General features: G+C 38.3%; 1 protein-coding gene across 1 annotated transcript in view; it reads right to left on the reverse strand.

Annotated features, from left to right (window-relative positions):
* Positions 1 to 18,329, reverse strand: part of LOC139937356 (gamma-aminobutyric acid type B receptor subunit 2-like) — a 52,571-nt gene that overhangs the window by 23,977 nt on the left and 10,265 nt on the right. Inside the window, exons 2-4 of the mRNA XM_071932459.1 lie at positions 16,573 to 16,710; positions 8,073 to 8,240; positions 7,101 to 7,208 (exon numbers count right to left, since the gene is read on the reverse strand). Of these exons, the coding sequence (XP_071788560.1) occupies positions 7,101 to 7,208; positions 8,073 to 8,240; positions 16,573 to 16,710 (414 nt within the window). The remainder of the gene's footprint in view (positions 1 to 7,100; positions 7,209 to 8,072; positions 8,241 to 16,572; positions 16,711 to 18,329) is intronic.

The raw sequence follows: 18,329 nt of genomic DNA on the forward strand, positions 1-18,329 counted from the left end.
CAATTTCGAGGCAAACTTGTGTGGATCATTGTATTCTACTTTTAAAACATCTTTCCACCCATATGCATTTTATTACAAAATTTTTTACATACGCTTTGTATAGACCAACTCGTCCGATCCAAGGCAACGTGTTCCTTTAATGTTGCTGCACAGTGTGATGAAGTCCAACCCTCCGTTGTCCCACCGGTCTGCGGCCAGTAAACCGATGTTGTTTTAGTTACTAACTTGTTCTTTTTTTTTCTTTTTTTTTCAAAAAACATAACGAAACCTTTCAGGTTCCTTAGATAGGCCAGATCGACATGACCTATATTGCCCCCTATATGCAGTTTGACCCATGGACTCGAAATATCCAGTTAAAAAAACACTTTCTACATAGGCTTGTGCACAAAAATACTGCAGATTAACAGTGTAAACACATACTAACTAACCAAAAATATTTGTAATTTGTTGTTGTCACACTGTTCGGAAAGTGTACGTTAGCTTTGCAAATAAGTGTGCAATCGAAATTACAAACGAGTTATCATTGTTTCCCGACGGTCTACTGGCTGCCGACTGGTAGCCGTGTTGATCTGACAGGACCGGGGCATCGCAGGATTATAAACAAGTGTTGCACATGGGTTCCATGGTGTTTTGAAAACCTTTGGGGGCAAATGTCACCCAAGGCGAAGCGTTTTTTTTGTATTACATAAGCACGTATATTGGTTTTCTATAAATACAAAATCACAATATTATATTACCGCAGTAGGCTATAAAATAGCAAAACATCAACCCGCATCAATAGCAAAACATCAACATCAACATTCAAACTACTCTTCTCAAGATATAACGTATACAAATATTACATACATAAGCAACATAATACGCACAGAGGTCGGAGGGAAAAAGGTGTATCACATCAGCGTAAAACCAAAAACAAAATAAGATTATGTATTTATTGGTTTATTTCATAAAAACATTACAAAGAAATGAACAGTATGACAACCGATACGGTTGAATTGCACTAGGTCATGTACATTATAAAATAAAAAAAATCTTTATAAAGAGCTAAAGGTTAAATACAATAGCAAATAATTAAGTATTACAAACAAACCAAACAACAAACAATCACCCAGCACTTAAAACAATAATGAGACTTAACAAAAATAGACGTTTACAAAGGGACAAATTGTGGATAAAAAGCAAACATTAGAATCCATACAGTTCAAATTAAAAGAATTAAAAAAAAAAAAAAAAAAAAAAAAACGAAAGCACACCAATAACTTTGAAAGAACTTGGCAGCTAATAAAGGAATACTACTAGCTAAAGGCCTATATATGGATCACAATTGCACATTTAGTAATCTGGTTTAAGTTGGAATGCAACTGTCTCTGTACCTGTTAGTTCTACATTTAATTGTGGTTAAGTGGTTCGCATTCCTTAAGCCATTGTTTGTTCCTGGTGGTAACCTTTTTGAGTTGAGGAGTGATGTGCATAAGCCAAGGCTTTTAGAATACAGTCAACAACCAAGGACACAGAACAAACAATTAACACGAAAACATTTAAAAAGACCCAGGCAAATGGATTTAATTTGTACATTGTTTCATTTATAGCATGCCTGCAATGTTCATGACGACAGCCCCCCCCCCCCCCCCTTCAAAGTAATGTAGACCTACGTGTCGAAAGCAAAGGTTTCCAAAGATGACAAAAGACACGCATTCTCCGTTCCAAGTTATTTCATTATGGACATACAGCCGTCAAAATGTTATATTTAAAGAACAATATTGGTAAAGTTGGTGAGCATTTTGTAGGCCTACATATTAACCTTGCTCTGAAGTAAAAACGGCATACATTGCTTCCAAATTGTGTTACTTGATTTATCACGATCAACGGATGTTTATTTCTTTAATTCGTGACTTCACCGGGAGCAACTTCTCTTTGCATAAGACGCGGTCGGTCGGGTTCCGACAAAAAAGGGAAACCATACGAAAGATACAACAAGGGTAGCAGTGGATAGCACTTGCATAATAACACTGCATGCGCTTTTGTAGCATCAATTATAGTCCTACTTCGTCACCATTCCCAGGTTAGGCCGATCCGGAGAGTGTAGTGGTTAACAACTGACATGTTAATTCTGAATCTGAGTAATTTCTTCGTAGTTTTGACACATATTCCGGGTCATATTGACCCCAAAAATGGGTCAGAACCAACGCGACCTGAGGTCGATTTCGCAAAGAGTAGGACTGTAGTCCTATTAACTTGGGACCAGTCCTAGGAGACTTAAAAAAACTTAAGGCTAGTCCCAAGTCAGAACGAGTACCTCGTCCCAACTCGATATAAGAATTAGTCTTATTTATTTGTGATACCCACCCCTGAATCTTGGTTAAATTTTACCGGGATGTGTGTCAACGCACCAACTGTGGCTCAGACTGGTATACTGCATTTTATTTTGTTAATCAGACATTTGTTAAATTAAATTGGCTGCCCGGGCACATTTCTTTTACTCTGTAGTCTAGAATTGTCATCCTAAATAAAATAAAAAATGTTTTAATTTATTTAGAAATACAAAACTCCCAATTGAAAAGCACTACGACAGTGGCACTGCATACAGCAAACAAGTGCTGCCTGGACACAGCTCTATTGAAGTGGGCCCGTGTGATGCTTTATGCAACACGTCTCCATATAACAAACCGATTGTTCGAAAATCGTCCTCTGAAATAACCATGACTCTAAATATTGTGATCTCGCTCTCGAGCATGTTGCCAATTTGTGACTTTTTAGAACATCCAGTGGCTGGCACTTGTAACGTAGGGATTCACGTCATGGTAAAACAAATTGATATAAAAAAAAAGCTATCTAACCCTTTTAAGGCAGCGGACACTATTGATAATTACTCAAAATAATTATTGTCATAAAACGTTTCTTGATTATACGAGTAATGGGTAGAGGTTAATAGTATAAAACATTGTGAGAAACAGCTCCCTCTGAAGTGATGTAGTTTTTGAGAAAGAAGTAATTTTCCACGTTGATTTCGAGACCTCATACTTATAATTTGAGGTCTCGAAATCAAGCATCTGAAAGCTCACAACTTCGTGTGATCATGTTGCAGCAAGGGTGTTTTTAGCTTAAATTTTCAAAGGTTTTTATGCATATGTTGAGATATACCAACTGTGAAGACTGGTCTTTGACAATTACTAATAGTGTCCAGTGTCTTTAACTGCATTAAGAAGAACTTAGTAAAATTGAGTTTAATGTAATTTCCCGAGAGTATTTGTTCGGTAAAGATAATCATGCACTCTGTAAGGCAAGACCTGTGGCAACGATGCCTTTTTGATTTATATCAGTTTTAGCCAATTTGATGATTACACGAGGGTGCAGCTGCCAGCCTCATCTCTTGTAATCATAAAACAGGCTAGATTAAATATCACTTTACATGACAGTTCAATGAAATGAATGAAAAGCTGATTGCTACATGCTAGTACCGTCCATTTATGTATAGCAGATAACATCACTAAGGGACAAAACACTTTAAAACTTAGTAGGGAAACATAACTGTCAAAAAAAGCTCGTAAAATCTGGGTTAATCATCAGCTGCAAGCCATCAAAAACAATTGCTTTAAATTTCGTGTTGAAGTCAATACAGAACAGGTCAGGATGACTGTAGAATTAACGGGTTTATATTTCTCGAGTGTCACGGGATTTATAGAATATGTAATAGATGAATTGAGTGAAAACGCAGTAACAAAATAAAAAGGCCGGTTATTTTTGCCATCAACCATTTTTAATGATATAAAAGCTATCTATATATAACGGAGCGCCGGACCTCCCTATAGGGGAAACTTGCGGGCTGTTTTTCTTCTTCAAGAAACGGTACATTAAATCATAACCGTTGGGACTTTGGAATGAATGAGGTAAAGTGAGTGCAATGGATCAGTTTCTAAAGATGCCTGATTTATTAAGTGATTAGGAAAGCCGTCAAAGAATGATGTCGTTCGGTAGAGGCAATGTGTCTATGGCAAATTAATGACGAGATATATGAGAAATCCGATCTTCCGGCGTTGCGGTCCGGCAGGAAAACCAACAGGTTTGGCAGTGCGATGTGTGAGGTGATAATGCGCCGTATTAAAATTGCTCAGCAATGTTTTGTGGTTGAAAAGGTGGTTGGGTTAACACAGTTTTATTTTAGCTATATATAATGACGAAATTACTGGACCTCGTCCAGTGTATTGTCATCAATAAGTGGTTGCCTTCGGGTCAGGGCAAAACAAAACTGTGTGTTGTGCAATGAATATGGTTGCGCCAAGATGTTTTAAAACATGTTTTATATGTTCACCACATACATAATACCTTTGTGAATTAACACGGTCCGTTTTGTTGTATAGAACGAATTGACACACACGGATGGTGTTAGGTCTACTTTTTCGAAGTTGTGTATTTTAGCAAACAAAATGCGTCTTGCTGATTTGTGGTGTGGTCCCTTGGTGCATCCTACAGTTTGACATTACCATTTTCTGATTATCGTGTGGCACACACGTACAGTAATGCCGAAACGCCTGTTGAGTACATGATACAGATTGTATCTGTATATACGACAATGGCACTGAAAGAGTTTACAACGTCGAACCCGCGTTATAGCGAAGTGGTAGTGGGTACCTACAACACGGGCCGCAGCATTCACAAAAAAAGCCCCACGGAAATGTTAGTCTCCAAAACTTGCCTTAGGGAGAGTTAAGGATCAACCCACTTTGACAAAACGTTCGAGATGTCCAACCAATGGGTGCACACAAAGCCATTGGGCCATTTCGGTACAGAAAAAAAAAAAAAAAAAGTTCACAGATTTAAAAATAATTTACATGGTTTATTTATCATTGAAGGTAATGGTGAAGACTTCTCTTGAAATATTAGTCCATGAAATGCTTTACTCTTTGAGAAAACGGTAAAACAATATAAATTCTCGTTAGCGAGAATTACGGATTTATTTTAAACACATGTCATGACACGGCGAAACGCGCGGAAACAAGAGTGGGTTTTCCAATTTTTTTTTCTCCCGACTCCAATGACCGATTGAGCCTAAATTATCACAGGTTTGTTGTTTTATGTATAAGTTGTGATACACGAAGTGCAAGACTTGGACAATACTGTTTACCGAAAGTGTACAATGACTTTAAATGAAATGTACACCTTCGGTAATTGTCTAGGAAACCAGTACTATCACTTAGTGTAACTATGAGCATAAAATAAAGAATCTGTGAAAATGTTGACTCGATTGGTCATCGAAGTTGCAAGTAGAGAATAATGAAGTATTTTCGTATTTGAGTGAGAAATTACCTCCTTCTCAAGAACAACGGTACTTCAAGGAGCCGTGTCTTATACAATGTTCTGTTTACTTTCAGAAGCTCTCCATTGCTCGTTACCAAGTACGTTTTAATGCTAGTGTCCAGTGCCTTTAAACATACTAATTTTGAACGAGATCACCGCATGTATAAACTGCCGTTTCCTACCGTATCCGTGTGACGCATGTTTGAAAGATTCAAGTATTAAAGCGTTGCTTCAACTTTGTTCAACGGGAATGCCAGTGTCGCGTAAACACAACTTAACAGTGAGCTCTTCATCCGGCCGTATTTATCCAATTGGATGTATATTCCCCCAGTATTTTCCATACTCTGTAAACCTGTCAGTCAGTCATTCCAGAAACACGGATGAAGGATTTATGTGGAAATGTCACACGTCTGTAAAACGCGTCACGTCCCAATCCCTAACGGGGCCCAGAGTGCAGTCGACGGGTTGTATTTCCTAATTTAAATGTACCTGTTGTCGACGTAATGCAATTCTCGCGGTATGTAAGAAAGTTTGGATTCTGGACCACTGATAGGGAAATCAGCGGTTGAGACCAGAGTCCAAATTCTTAGAGCTGTTTCATATCTGTTTCAGATTGTACATATTATTACGGAATGGTACTTTGGCTGTGGCGACCTAATTTTGGTAATTCTGCTTAGTGACGTGGCTTTGGCAGATCCATGAAATTTATTAGGCCTAGTGTAAAGTGCGTAATTCTGTCGCACCTGCCGTCGATTTCACTAAACTCTTCCTAACTTATGATTAATCTTATGACTTTGGACGAGTCCCAACCCTGCACTGTAGCATGCATGTCTTACTCGTCCTAACTCGGGATAAGACGAGTCCTAACACTTTGTACCTATAAACAAAAAAGGATGCTGGCACCCTTCTGACCAAATGACTGTCCCATTTTGATTGACTTCCCCTGTTTAGTACGTGTGACATGGTCTAGCTTCGGGTAGCGTGCCATTTTGAGCTGCATGCTCAGTGTGTATTTAAAGGCAGTGGACACTATTGGCATTACTCAAATAAATTATTGGCATAAAACCTTTCTTGGTGATGAGTAACGGGGAGAGGTTGATGCTATAAAACATTTTGAGAAACGGCTCCCTCTGAAGTGCCATAGTTTCGAGAAAGAAGTAATTTTCCACGAATTTGATTTCGAGACCTCAAGTTTAGAACTTGAGGTCTCGAAATCAACAATCTAAACGCACACAACTTCGTGTGACAAGGGCTATTTTTCTTCCCTATTCATATCTCGCAACTTCGATGACCGATTGAGCTCAAATTTTCACATGATTGTTATTTTATGCATATGTTGAGATACACCAACTGTGAAGGCTAGTCTTTGACAATTACCAATAGTGTCTACTGTTTTTAAACTGAAATATTTTAGACAGCACAGCTGCACGGTAATATTCGGAAATGTTTTTAGAGCTCCTTAAGGTATGACCAAAAAAACTTGAACACATGAAACATTACTAATAAGTTGTTTCGTTTCCTCGAAGTATATTTCTTCCTCGAAATCATTTCGTTCACACGAAATACTATTTCCCTCAAAACAAGCGTCAAACTACAACAACAGGGATGTTCAATTAACACCATTTGTACCTGGGGGGGGGGGGGGCTCTGTTTGATGCATGTTAGAATAGGAGTTCGTGCAATTTAGTGAACCATTTTGCCACACATTTCTATTTTTGGACCGGTCGACTTTTCTGTGGTCAATAAGCAGACCTATCTAAAAGAAGTCGCCTGAGTTAAATTATTTTGCTTTATAGTAAGTTTACCTTGAGGCTCAATAACTGTTGATCTGGCGCATTGACGTCACTTATCGCTTCAGTCGCAATCACAGATATGTTGGCATCCTTCAGCTTCGAAACGAGGTTCTCAACATTCTGTAAAAAAAAACGTGTCAAAATATCTAACTTAGTTTCTATGTCGGGACTTGAACTCAAAGTCTGCTGCTCAAAAACACCAGAGCTTGGGTCCGAAGTCCTTATTCTACTCGGCCACGACAAGCAGTTCAAGCGAGACTTTTCCGCCTTTTTCACTGAATCGTTTAATGTTTACCAATTTTGAAATAATATTGTGTCACCCGGTTATTCAAGCGTGACGGTGTCATGGTCTAGCAGGAAAAGAGCACCAGGGGTGGATTTCACAAAGAGTTGGGACTAGTCTTATCTAGAGTTAGGACCAGTTACTCGTCCTAACTTAGGACTATTCATGCAATTTGTATATCTCCTAGGGCTAGTCCTAAGTTAGGACTAGTCCTAACTCTTTGTGAAATCCACCCCAGGACCCAAACTCGGGTGTTTATGATCGGCAGAGTGTATGTTTGAAAACCAGTCGAGAAAGACACTTATAATATGATATTTCTTCCTTCGGAAGGGACGTAAAGCTGTAGGTTCCGGAAACAAAACCCGAAAAGAGAAATGGGGTTCTCCCCGGTGTTTCTGGTGAGCGTTTTGGCGACCGCAACCAAAAAGTGTTTCGGTTGTTGGTCGTTGGTTCTGCTGTTCAGACTGAACGATGACCGAGATGTGAGCTCGGTTACCGTTTTGGTTATGACGTCAGAAACAATTATTGGTTTTACAGCCCCCCCCCCCCCCCCGGTTTGATGGGCTGGATATTGCGCCACAGCGACCTTGTAAACCATTAAATAGTGCTATGTGAAAGGAGTAAAATAGTCCCAAATGGTACAGTGAATAGCACAATGAACGCTGTATAATTGTTTTAATTTTTTGTTTATTCAAACTTACCAGACGGAAGTACTCAATATCCTCAAAGATAATCGCGACTTTTGTCCACTTCATGTAGTTTATGAATGCTACCCGGGCTGGATTCACGCTGTCTTCGCTCCAATACATTTGTACAGTCTTAGGGTACCTCGGTCGATCACGTAGGGCCTGGCTGTTAGCGAGGCACACCTGGAAAGATCAAGTCAAATCCAAGGAAGAAACAAAATTAACACTCAAAACGACTGAAATTTGAAGCAATGAAGAATTCAAACTTTGAGACATAGCAAATGATTTTGTGTTTACGAAGTTGAGGCCCAAACTGAAGCAAATTGTAAAACCAAATGAGGAAGTTGCCAAAGTGTTTGCCCTAAAAGACGCTGCATAATATCAATCCCAACATCTGTTGGAATGTTGCCCAAAGGTGGTTGGCACATCGAGATTTGAAATTTACTGAAGAAGTTGTTGCTTCTAATATAACATTTGTATCAGTACTAAAAAAGGTAACTGATCAAAATGCCCAAGCTATGAATAATGCGCTACTGAATACGGGTAAATAAAGTTACAAACAAACTGAAGAAAAAAAACACATACAAAGTAAGTCAACAAATTTGCAAAGTCTCCGAGAAGACACTACAAATACCAACTTCAAAACTCATTTGAAAACTTCTTTTTGTGGTTAAATCATTAACTCATTGTCAACTTGCTTTTGCTTCTCTCCTGTGCCAGGCCTTTCAGACAGACATGACACATTTGAAACCGTTTGTTACGAAATGCATATGGTTAGAAAGATGGTTTAAAGGTAGAATACAATGATCCACACAAGTATCACTCAAAATTGCGCGGTTTTCCTTTTACGTCGAGAACTATCACTTTCAGCCATTATGGGAGTCAAAGTTTTGACTCCCATAAATGGCTGACGTGATCGTCAACGATGTACAAAGAAAACCACGCAATTGTGAGGCATATTTATGTAGATCATTGTATTCTACATTTACAATATCTTTTTAACCATATGCATTTTATAACAAACGGTTACAGAACGCTTTTTTATTGACCAACTCGACCGATCCAAGGCAACGTGTTCCTTTAACAAAAATTGGGCAACAAGCAAAATGAAAAGCATTCCAGTTTCCCTAATTGATAATCAATGTGGTCAAACAATTGCCGAAGTAAAGAGCAGCAACGAGTGATCCAAATACGTGTCAGGAATACAAATACTAGTTAATATCAAACTCACAAACTCACAAAAGGTTTTCGACAATTTCGTGGATTAGAATAAATTACTACAACTTGCTATCGCTCGGTTGCGTTTCGATCGTGATTCGACTTTTCTTTGGCAATCTGTTGACAATTATGAGTAAATTTGTTTAACCTTCTGATATCAAAATATCATGAGTTATTAACAAATATTATGAGGAGAGAAGGACCTCGTTGTTTAAGTTCAGTTGTACTTTTGATGTAGCTTAGATAACAAAATAATTTGAAAGCAACAACATTGTGGACAAAGGGTGTTTTTATAATGTAGTCCGTATTCTCTTCAAACTTCAAAATGTTCACAGATTTGTTTGTGTTGGGAAACACCAAGTGAGAATACTTGTCTCCACTAAAGGTGTCCAGTGCTTTTAATACACAGGTTGTCTATCAGTCAGTGCAGCTCCTCTTCATATAACCTGTGAGCTGTTTTAGCTGCACTCTATATTGACAGTACACCCACCTGTACTATATTCACACCCTCGGCACACATCAACCATAATATGGTGGAATGCACTTATTCTTGAATGTATTCATTAGGAATGTCACTTAATAAAACTTCAGTAAAATGTTCGCTTTACCCTTTCCATTTTATTATTATTTTTTTTATGATAAGTTAACATCTTTACTGAAGGTGGACTGTTCTCTTACAGTCCGTGCGCAGAGTGCGAGATAATTAGCATATTTTCCAGGCTTCATTTGCAGCCGCGCGGCGCACTCGGACCCTTCGAGATTTCGCGTGACAGCGCGAGAACTCGGAGACGATGTGCAAAATTGGCTATAGGTCCCAGCAAGAGGGCAGTGTTGGGTCAAGCATGGAGTGGTAAGTTCTTAAACATTTTCCTCGTAAAACAAACCCATTTTTATCGGATTATCGAGGCCAAATACATGTGAATCTTTGTCTGAAATGTGGTTAAAGTTTTACACTTTTTGTTGATAAGCCTTACACTTAGGGTGCCCCGACTGTTTCGAGCACGATTGAGACAAACGGAGTCCATATTCTGATAGACGATGGATCGTTCTTTCTTTTGGTACCACATAAACTTCTGCAGGTTTGGCCCTTGATATGTTTTTTTCAGTGCCAAAAATGTGCAAAAATCACTGTTTGTGCCGCTGCGTTTTAGCTTACGTGACGTCATCATGTAAGAAAAAGGCCTTGTGTTGTGTACTGTTCGTACGACGATCTTTTTTTGACGATCGTTGTGAAAGAATAAAACAAAATTAAATAATGAAGAAACAAAAAAAAAATCATGAAAAAAAAATGAATAATATCAAAACATGGTAGTTTGACGCAGGATTTGAATATGGAATTGTTATGGGTTTTCTTCGTGGTGGTACTGTATTGTTGAGACTCTGTGTAATGTGTAGAGTAAGAGTAGGTCTTCTATTTCTATGATTCGAATCTAAGTTCTCTTTTACATGTATATTACTAATAATTCAAAATATAATATTTTTTTAATTACTTGAAAGTATATTCAATATTTGTTGACACTTATTGAGAAAATAAATAATACAATAATTAACGATTGAGTTTCAATTTGATCAGGTGGTCAATACCTTTTGCTATTTCATACTGGGTTAAATCATATTGATTTAAGACAGTCTTGGTTAACTCTTAATCAAAAAGGGAATAGTCAAACATGTCTAACTTTAATTTCACACAGCAAAAATATTTCACATGGGGATTGCAATTTATTGGTAATAACTGTAGTCCATGTCAGTTTTCTGCTCTGTGTAAAGTGTTTCTGAAACATTTTGGTCTTCTTGGGCATGTTTTTAACTCTACCTGCTTTCTTTGTATTACTTTTACAGTACCAGCTCTATGAAAATCTTCCACGGTTTAAAGTGACGGGGAGACTCAAGCCTAGACGACTACATAGGGCGACTACTGTTGAAGTCGGGACTGTTGATTGCTTAGTCGAGTTGCAACTAACATTTTTCAACTACTAGGTTATCGTGCCACCGCATAGTCGTAACTACATGTACCTGCTTGTAAACCAATAGCACTCCGCACTAAATGCTAAAACCAAGTTTAGTACATGGATCTCAGACAAACGTACAAAATTTTACTAACAACATATGCACACGTACTTGTCCACATTATGATTACTCGCAGTACTACAATATACAGGTGCCATATGGCACGTTTGGCGTGATCGCTAAATTAGTGGAATGTTTGTCTGACAGCGGGGTATTTTAAGCAAAAGTGATGTCATAAGTGCTGAGTGCTATTGTATCGCTTGCGACCATTCACAACAGCGAAAGGCCCTTTGCGAGACCACGGCTTCGACTTTGGATTCGGCTAAGGCTAGCTTGGCCCCGTGGTTGCGCATGCTTTGCATATGCCCGTGGGGTGTCAGACACTGAAGCCGAATCCAATGCCGAAGCCGCGATTTTGAAAAGGGTCTCAATTTACTTTACGAAACACAATCTGATTGTTTTTCACCAGTTACACAATTTTTCAATCCATTCAGCGTTAACTTTAATATATTGCGGCTGTGCCAAACAATATGCCGTAAGGCATCTTGGGCATCGAAAACAAGAGTAAAAGTTGCGACTCCGGAGGCCCGACTAGTCGAGTCTCGGAGCTTGGGCATCGCAAACTAGTGTAAAAGTTGCGACTCCTAGGCCCGACTAGTCGCCGAGGAGACTCCCTCACAAGATATTTTTGTAAACTGAACAAAACTGATATTTCTGTTTATTTTATTTTAATATACCAAGGTACTTTCCCCAGTAATTTTTAATTTGTATTTTGCAGTGGTCACTCAAGTTTTTTCAACTTGTCGTGTGTGCAGAAACGCAATATAATGTCGTTGTTATTTTATGTAAGCAGCTGAAAGGGTCTATAAAATAAATGTTTTGTAAAATTAACAAAGTTAAAAGAAGATTTGTCATCTGGTTTATTATTATGTGTTGTATATTGAAAATTATTACCAAACTTTCCAGTTTTTAGTTGAGATTTCACAGTTAATAAATAGGGAGAAGGCCAGGATCAGGAATTGAACATTTCATTGGTTAAAAGAAAACAACAAATTAGTTTTGAAAGACTTTTTAATTTTAGTTTAATAAATATAATACAAAGAAGGATTTCTTTTTAAAACTCAAATATACTTGGATTCATAGGATTGGATTGGAAGTCCATCATATTTTGGCACAGAATAGCAATTTAATTATCCGTTGCGTTTATGCCAGTTTTGATTTCGTAGAGGTGAAGATACAGATAATAACTGTAAGCTAAACCCGGCCAAACGCCATAATAACGAATAATAGTCGGGCACCGCTTTGTTGTCGAAACAAGCCCCCATGATTGCATGACATGAGCAAGGAATCGTGCCAAACCAAAGGTGCCTTGCGTTTTGTTACGTAGAAGCTGATTAGTCGGTTGGCACGCTTGATGCACATTCTGACCAATCACGTTCGGGCTCACATTATACCATTGATTAATGGCGGATTTTTTTACCGAGAAAGTTCGCGCTGACGGCGACGGATACTTAGGGTGCCACCGACTGTTTCGAATGGATTCAGAAACACCGACAGTAGCGGTTGAGTAGATGAATAATGTACCTGAACACACATGATTAAGATTTGTCTGCACGATTTCGTTAAATGCTACAAAAGGGACTTTTTCGGAGACCGTTATTTTTGTACAACGATGATGGTCATTTTTATAGTCCGAAATTTCTTATTTCTGAACAATTAAAAATTCACCTATGGTTTTTGTCATTACAATTAAGCATTCCTCGTTCATACTGTCACGTTGTTATATTTTTATATGGCTGGGTTTTCACGATATGATTTTTTGAAAATGTGCCCTCCAAGCTCATTATATATGCAAAACTGCGACTGTCTTGCATACGCCGCAAATGAAAGAAAGGACTTTTCCGAACGGTGCGCACGGACTGCTTATGGAAGAAGAAGGCTTAATCTGTCATTTTGAGTAACGTGAAACAAGCGGAAACGTACTATTACAATCTTAGAATTATCGAGAACTCGCTTGCAATAAAAAAGCAACAACTTAGTTTTCCACCATGACTTTATTACTATTTGTATTCGTGGTTTATTTATTAAAACACTGCAATACAGCTGCGGCTAAAATCCAAAATGAACAGTTTACAAAATAGTCATTAAAAACATTACTTTGTAAAAATAAAAAATAAAATGAAATATCAAATGTATAAACACACAGGCAACAAATTTGTGACAGAAAAAAATAAAGAAACACATTGCCCCGGATCAATCGAGTTGATCACCGAAAAGCGCTCGAAACCGTCCGCTACTTCAAACTGCATGCGGCCGGATAGAATTCGAAAGTAGTGCAGAATAATCAACACAAACACACCCCGAAACTGCACGGTCCTCCTCCCGCTACGTCGCGAACAAACACGGTCTGAAGGGTCGTAATGTAAAGTTATGCGCAAATCTGTAGGGGATTTTTTTTTTTTTAAATGTAACCACTGCTGTGCGTACCCTTTAATAAATACATTATAGTGGGTTTCTAAATAGACCAATTTTGTTATGTATGTAAATGAAACAATGGTTGCCTCAAATGGAAAGCCCGAGGAAACCTGTAGATAAAGGTGCTTGATAAACCAGCAACACTGAAGCAAATCCGACTCGTCCACGATAACTGTTTTATGTTCTTTAAAGCCATTGGACACTTTCGGTAAACAGTATTGTCCAAGGCTCACACTTCGTGTATCACAACTTATATATAAATTAAAAACCTGTGGAAATTTAGGCTCAATCGGTCATCGGCGTCGGGAGAAAATAACGGGAAAACCCACCCTCGTTGCCGCACGTTTCGCCGTGTCATAACATGTGTTTACAATAAATCCGTAATTCTCGATATCGAGAAGTGATAATTGTTTTAATGTTTTCTCAAAAAGTAAAGCATTTCATGGAATAATATTTCAAGAGAAGACTTCACCATTACCTTCTGTAAACCCTTTTTTATATTTGTAAATCTGTGAACTTGTGTTTGTTTTTCTGTTCCGAACGTGTATAATTGCTTTGACGAGCACTACAAACTAGTCTGCTGCCTATCCTAAAAACGCTAACTAGAAGTAATTTGCCCTACGGACACACATGGGGAATAAGCCTGGGGAAAGAGCTAAGATTGATCCTAACTGCAAACCAATCATAGCTGCTTAGTAAAGTGCGATTGTCACAACACAAGTTACTCTGATAATACTGACATTTTGTCTCACGATGAGTTGTATTGCTTTATGACATTGAGCCCATGGACTCGACCCCCACACTCCGCAGTGAGTGACCAAATTTGAATGCGGCACACGTACTAAATTTATATCAAGACCGCTCGGTTGACATAAAGTTCAATAGAGTGTGAAGTCGCACTTCAAGAACCCATTGATGTACATTTGAACAAGTCGCTACGGAGGTATTGCTGAATAATTAACAGCCAAAACATGTGCGTGTGTACTTAAATGCAGTGGACACTATTAGTTGCTCAAAGTAACTGTTTGCATAAAAATATACATGGTAACGAGCAATGGATAAATGTTGATTGTGAGAAACGGCCTCTCTGAAGCAACGTAGAGGTATAATTACTCCCTAAAATAATTCTTGCAAAACTTAAGGCATGAAAACATTGTACTCGACATCTGAAAGCACACGCGTTTTGTGCAACCATTTTTTTTTTATATAGATTTTTTTATATGACTAATATTGAGTTCAAATGTAAAAGATTTGTTATTTTGTGCATCCGTCATACATCAAGTGAGAACACTGGTCATTGCCAACTTCCAAAGGTGTCCAGTGCCTTAAAAGACGGCTCTCTTGACATAAAGTTCAACATAGTTTAATGTCGCGCTTCCAGAACCCATTGATGTAATTTTTAATTTGAACAATTATTTTGCTACGTAGGTGTTGCTGAATTATTAACCGCCAGAATACTAGCGTGCTCTGAAATGTAAATCGTTCGTTATAAATTGCATAACGTTAGAAAGAGGTTTTAAAAGTAGAATATAACGATTCACACAAATATGCCTCGAAGTTGCAAGGTTTTCCTCATACGTCGTGAACTAAAACTGAACGCCATTTTGTGGAGTCAAATGTTTACTCCATAAAATGGCCGACCGTGTTAGGTTGTAAAGTAAAATATAAGAAAACCACGCAATTTCGAGGCACGTTTGTGTGGATTGTTATATTCTACTTTTAAGACATCTTTCATAACAAACGGTTTTATATGCTTTTCATGGACCACTCGACCGACCCAAGGCAACTTGTCCCTTTAAAGGCAGTGGACACTATTGGTAATTACTCAAAATAATTATTATCATAAAACCTTACTTGGTAACGAGTAATGGGGAGAGGTTGGTAGTATTAAACATTGTGAGAAACGGCTCCCTCTGAATTGGAGTAGTTTTGGAGAAAGAAGTAATTTTCCAAGAATTTAATTTCGAGACCTCAAGTTTAGAATTTGGGGTCTCGAAATCAAGCATCTGAAAGAACACAACTTCGTTTGACAAGGGTGTTTTTTCTTTCATTATTATCTCGCAACTTCGATGACCAATTGAGCTCAAATTTTCACAGGTTTGTTATTTTATGCATAATGTTGAGATACACCAAGTGAGAAGTCTTGTCTTTGACAATTAGCAATAGTGTCCATTGTCTTTAACGCTAAGGTGTAAAGGCGCATCACTGTCACATGACCACTCCAAGCTGTTCACAAGATAATTGGGCAATCAATGTTATATACTTCCCATCGTGTCTGTCCACAGCTGATGCGCATCGATCCACGCAAATTTAATACCCTTCATCATTGCTACTCTTTCTTGTCTCTCATAGGGAATAAATCCCCCGATATTTGCGCTCCGATTTCTGCGGGCAATGCATCAATATCTCAAAAAAGTACAGCGTAGTGCAGCTTAGGTCCTGCGTTACAAAGTCACACAACTTCTCTAAAGTGATATCCCTATCGCTAGTGTGTGCGTATTGGTGTGCTGTTGCACGTGAAGCTTAATAGTGACGTGGCAGCAGCAAGGTTCGATAGTCTGATGGCTGACATCTTTGTGTAGTGACGTCAAGCGACGAGAGGATTTTATAGAAAAAAAAACGCAAACAGGCGCAAACCTGAAGGATCAATTTCAAAGGTTGAACTTTTAGTAGTAAATCTAAAAATTGATTTGCGATATCAACCGAAGATGACCAACGTCTGAAAAGATCAGCACGTCGGGGAACCGTGAGTGAGTTTTATCTGACACAAACCAGCTGCGTAACCAATACGATTAGACACAATACTTATTCTCACCTGTACGAGATTGTACTTGGCCGCCACTTCGTTCACGACCAGCGCCTGGCGAGAGAATATTGGTCCCCATGACATCAGCACCGGCGGTCCCTCGTACAGAAGGTCATTCAGCAGCTTCAACGCATCGGCTGGTTTACCCTGTGGACAGGTCAAAGGTCAAACAAATTAATTACCTTTTGGTTGAGGGACTTTTCGAACGCTAGGTGGCAGCAGACTTTCAGGAAAATTGCTATCGTTTACGTAGTTCTGGGCATGCGCACATAACCGATGGCAACGCATTTACCTCTGCTACGTCTGCTGCCATATTTAGCGTTCCATTAGTGAGTCCCCTGACCTGTACAATGCAAACTAATCAGTGAACTAAAAACAAAAACAAAAAAAAATCAATTTTTGAACAATACGTTTAACTATAAAATATAAAACACCAAACATTAATAAACAATATATATATTATTATTATTAAATACTGTATTGTGTTCAAACATACCCTTAAACTCATGGTACAGTTAATTCCAAAAGAAAAATTGTCAATATTAACTCAACTGAATAAGTTGTAACCACGCAAGCCCCGAAATTATTTATGGGTGCTTCTCAGCATTTTCGTTAGTTAAATCAAATTCAACGCAATAATACATCATCTTCATCGTGAATGCAACCGTGCATTCAACCAAAACGTGGGTTGGTTGAAGCTTTATCAATCATTGAGCATCTATTGTGCCACGAAAAAAACTCATTTAGATAATTCATTGTCCATTATTTTATTAACCTTTAATGTAATATAGAACTGGCTATAAAATTCGCGCTGCTGCACAGGGTCTAGGTTAAACTGCATGCATCAAAATAGGCAAAACAAATTTTCCATCAAAAATCAAAACTCCAATATTTACTCATGTTTCCATTGGTCCATAGGTATATTATACAGAATGATTCGATGATAAAAGGTATCAAAGTACCGGTGATATGCCCTTACAATATTCACACAAATGTTAAAAGATGCATAGTTTACACTATACCATCACAAGAAAAAATAACTGATAATCATTTTTATTTATGTTTACTATTTGCAAAAGCCGGACAATGAATTTGTACCCAAATTCCAGTTTTTGCAGTGTGAGGCGGGACAAACATGCATGACCCCCTCCCCTCCCGCACAACGTGTAGGAGCGTTGGCGTCCTTCGTGGTAAAGATTTAAAAAGCGAGCATAGCTTCTCAATGCACTCGTGCTCTTTGGGGATGGCTTATTCCACAATTTGTCTTTAGTTTCCCTGTGGTGGATTTCACAAAGAGTTAGGACTAGTCTCAACTCGAGTTACTAGTCCTAACTTAGGACTAGCTGTACACTCTTAGGACTAGTCCTAACTCTTTGTGAAATCGACCCCTGAATTTTTTAGTATTCTTACCCCCCCCCCCCTCCCCCCCCCCCCCATTCGAGATAATTCCCCGCACAATTCAAATCTGAGGGGAGGGGGTAAAATACATTCATAATTGTGAATTTTATAACATTGTATGACTTGTCCACACCAATAAATATGCCCTGCGTGGGAGTATACAGTGCTAACACACATCGGTGCAATTGGGTAAAAAGGTAAAACGACATTTTTACTATTCTTTATCCACGATGCAAATATAACATTTCTCAAAGTCAAACACGAAACACTGTGTTTACAATCAAGTGACAAGTCAGAAGTTATAATAATTATTCGAATTCTTATAACGGTATTCATCACAAATTGTTTAATTTAGTTGTTTTGCTTTT

Source organism: Asterias amurensis, chromosome 5, assembly GCF_032118995.1.
Source record: "Asterias amurensis chromosome 5, ASM3211899v1".
NCBI lineage: Eukaryota > Metazoa > Echinodermata > Asteroidea > Forcipulatida > Asteriidae > Asterias > Asterias amurensis.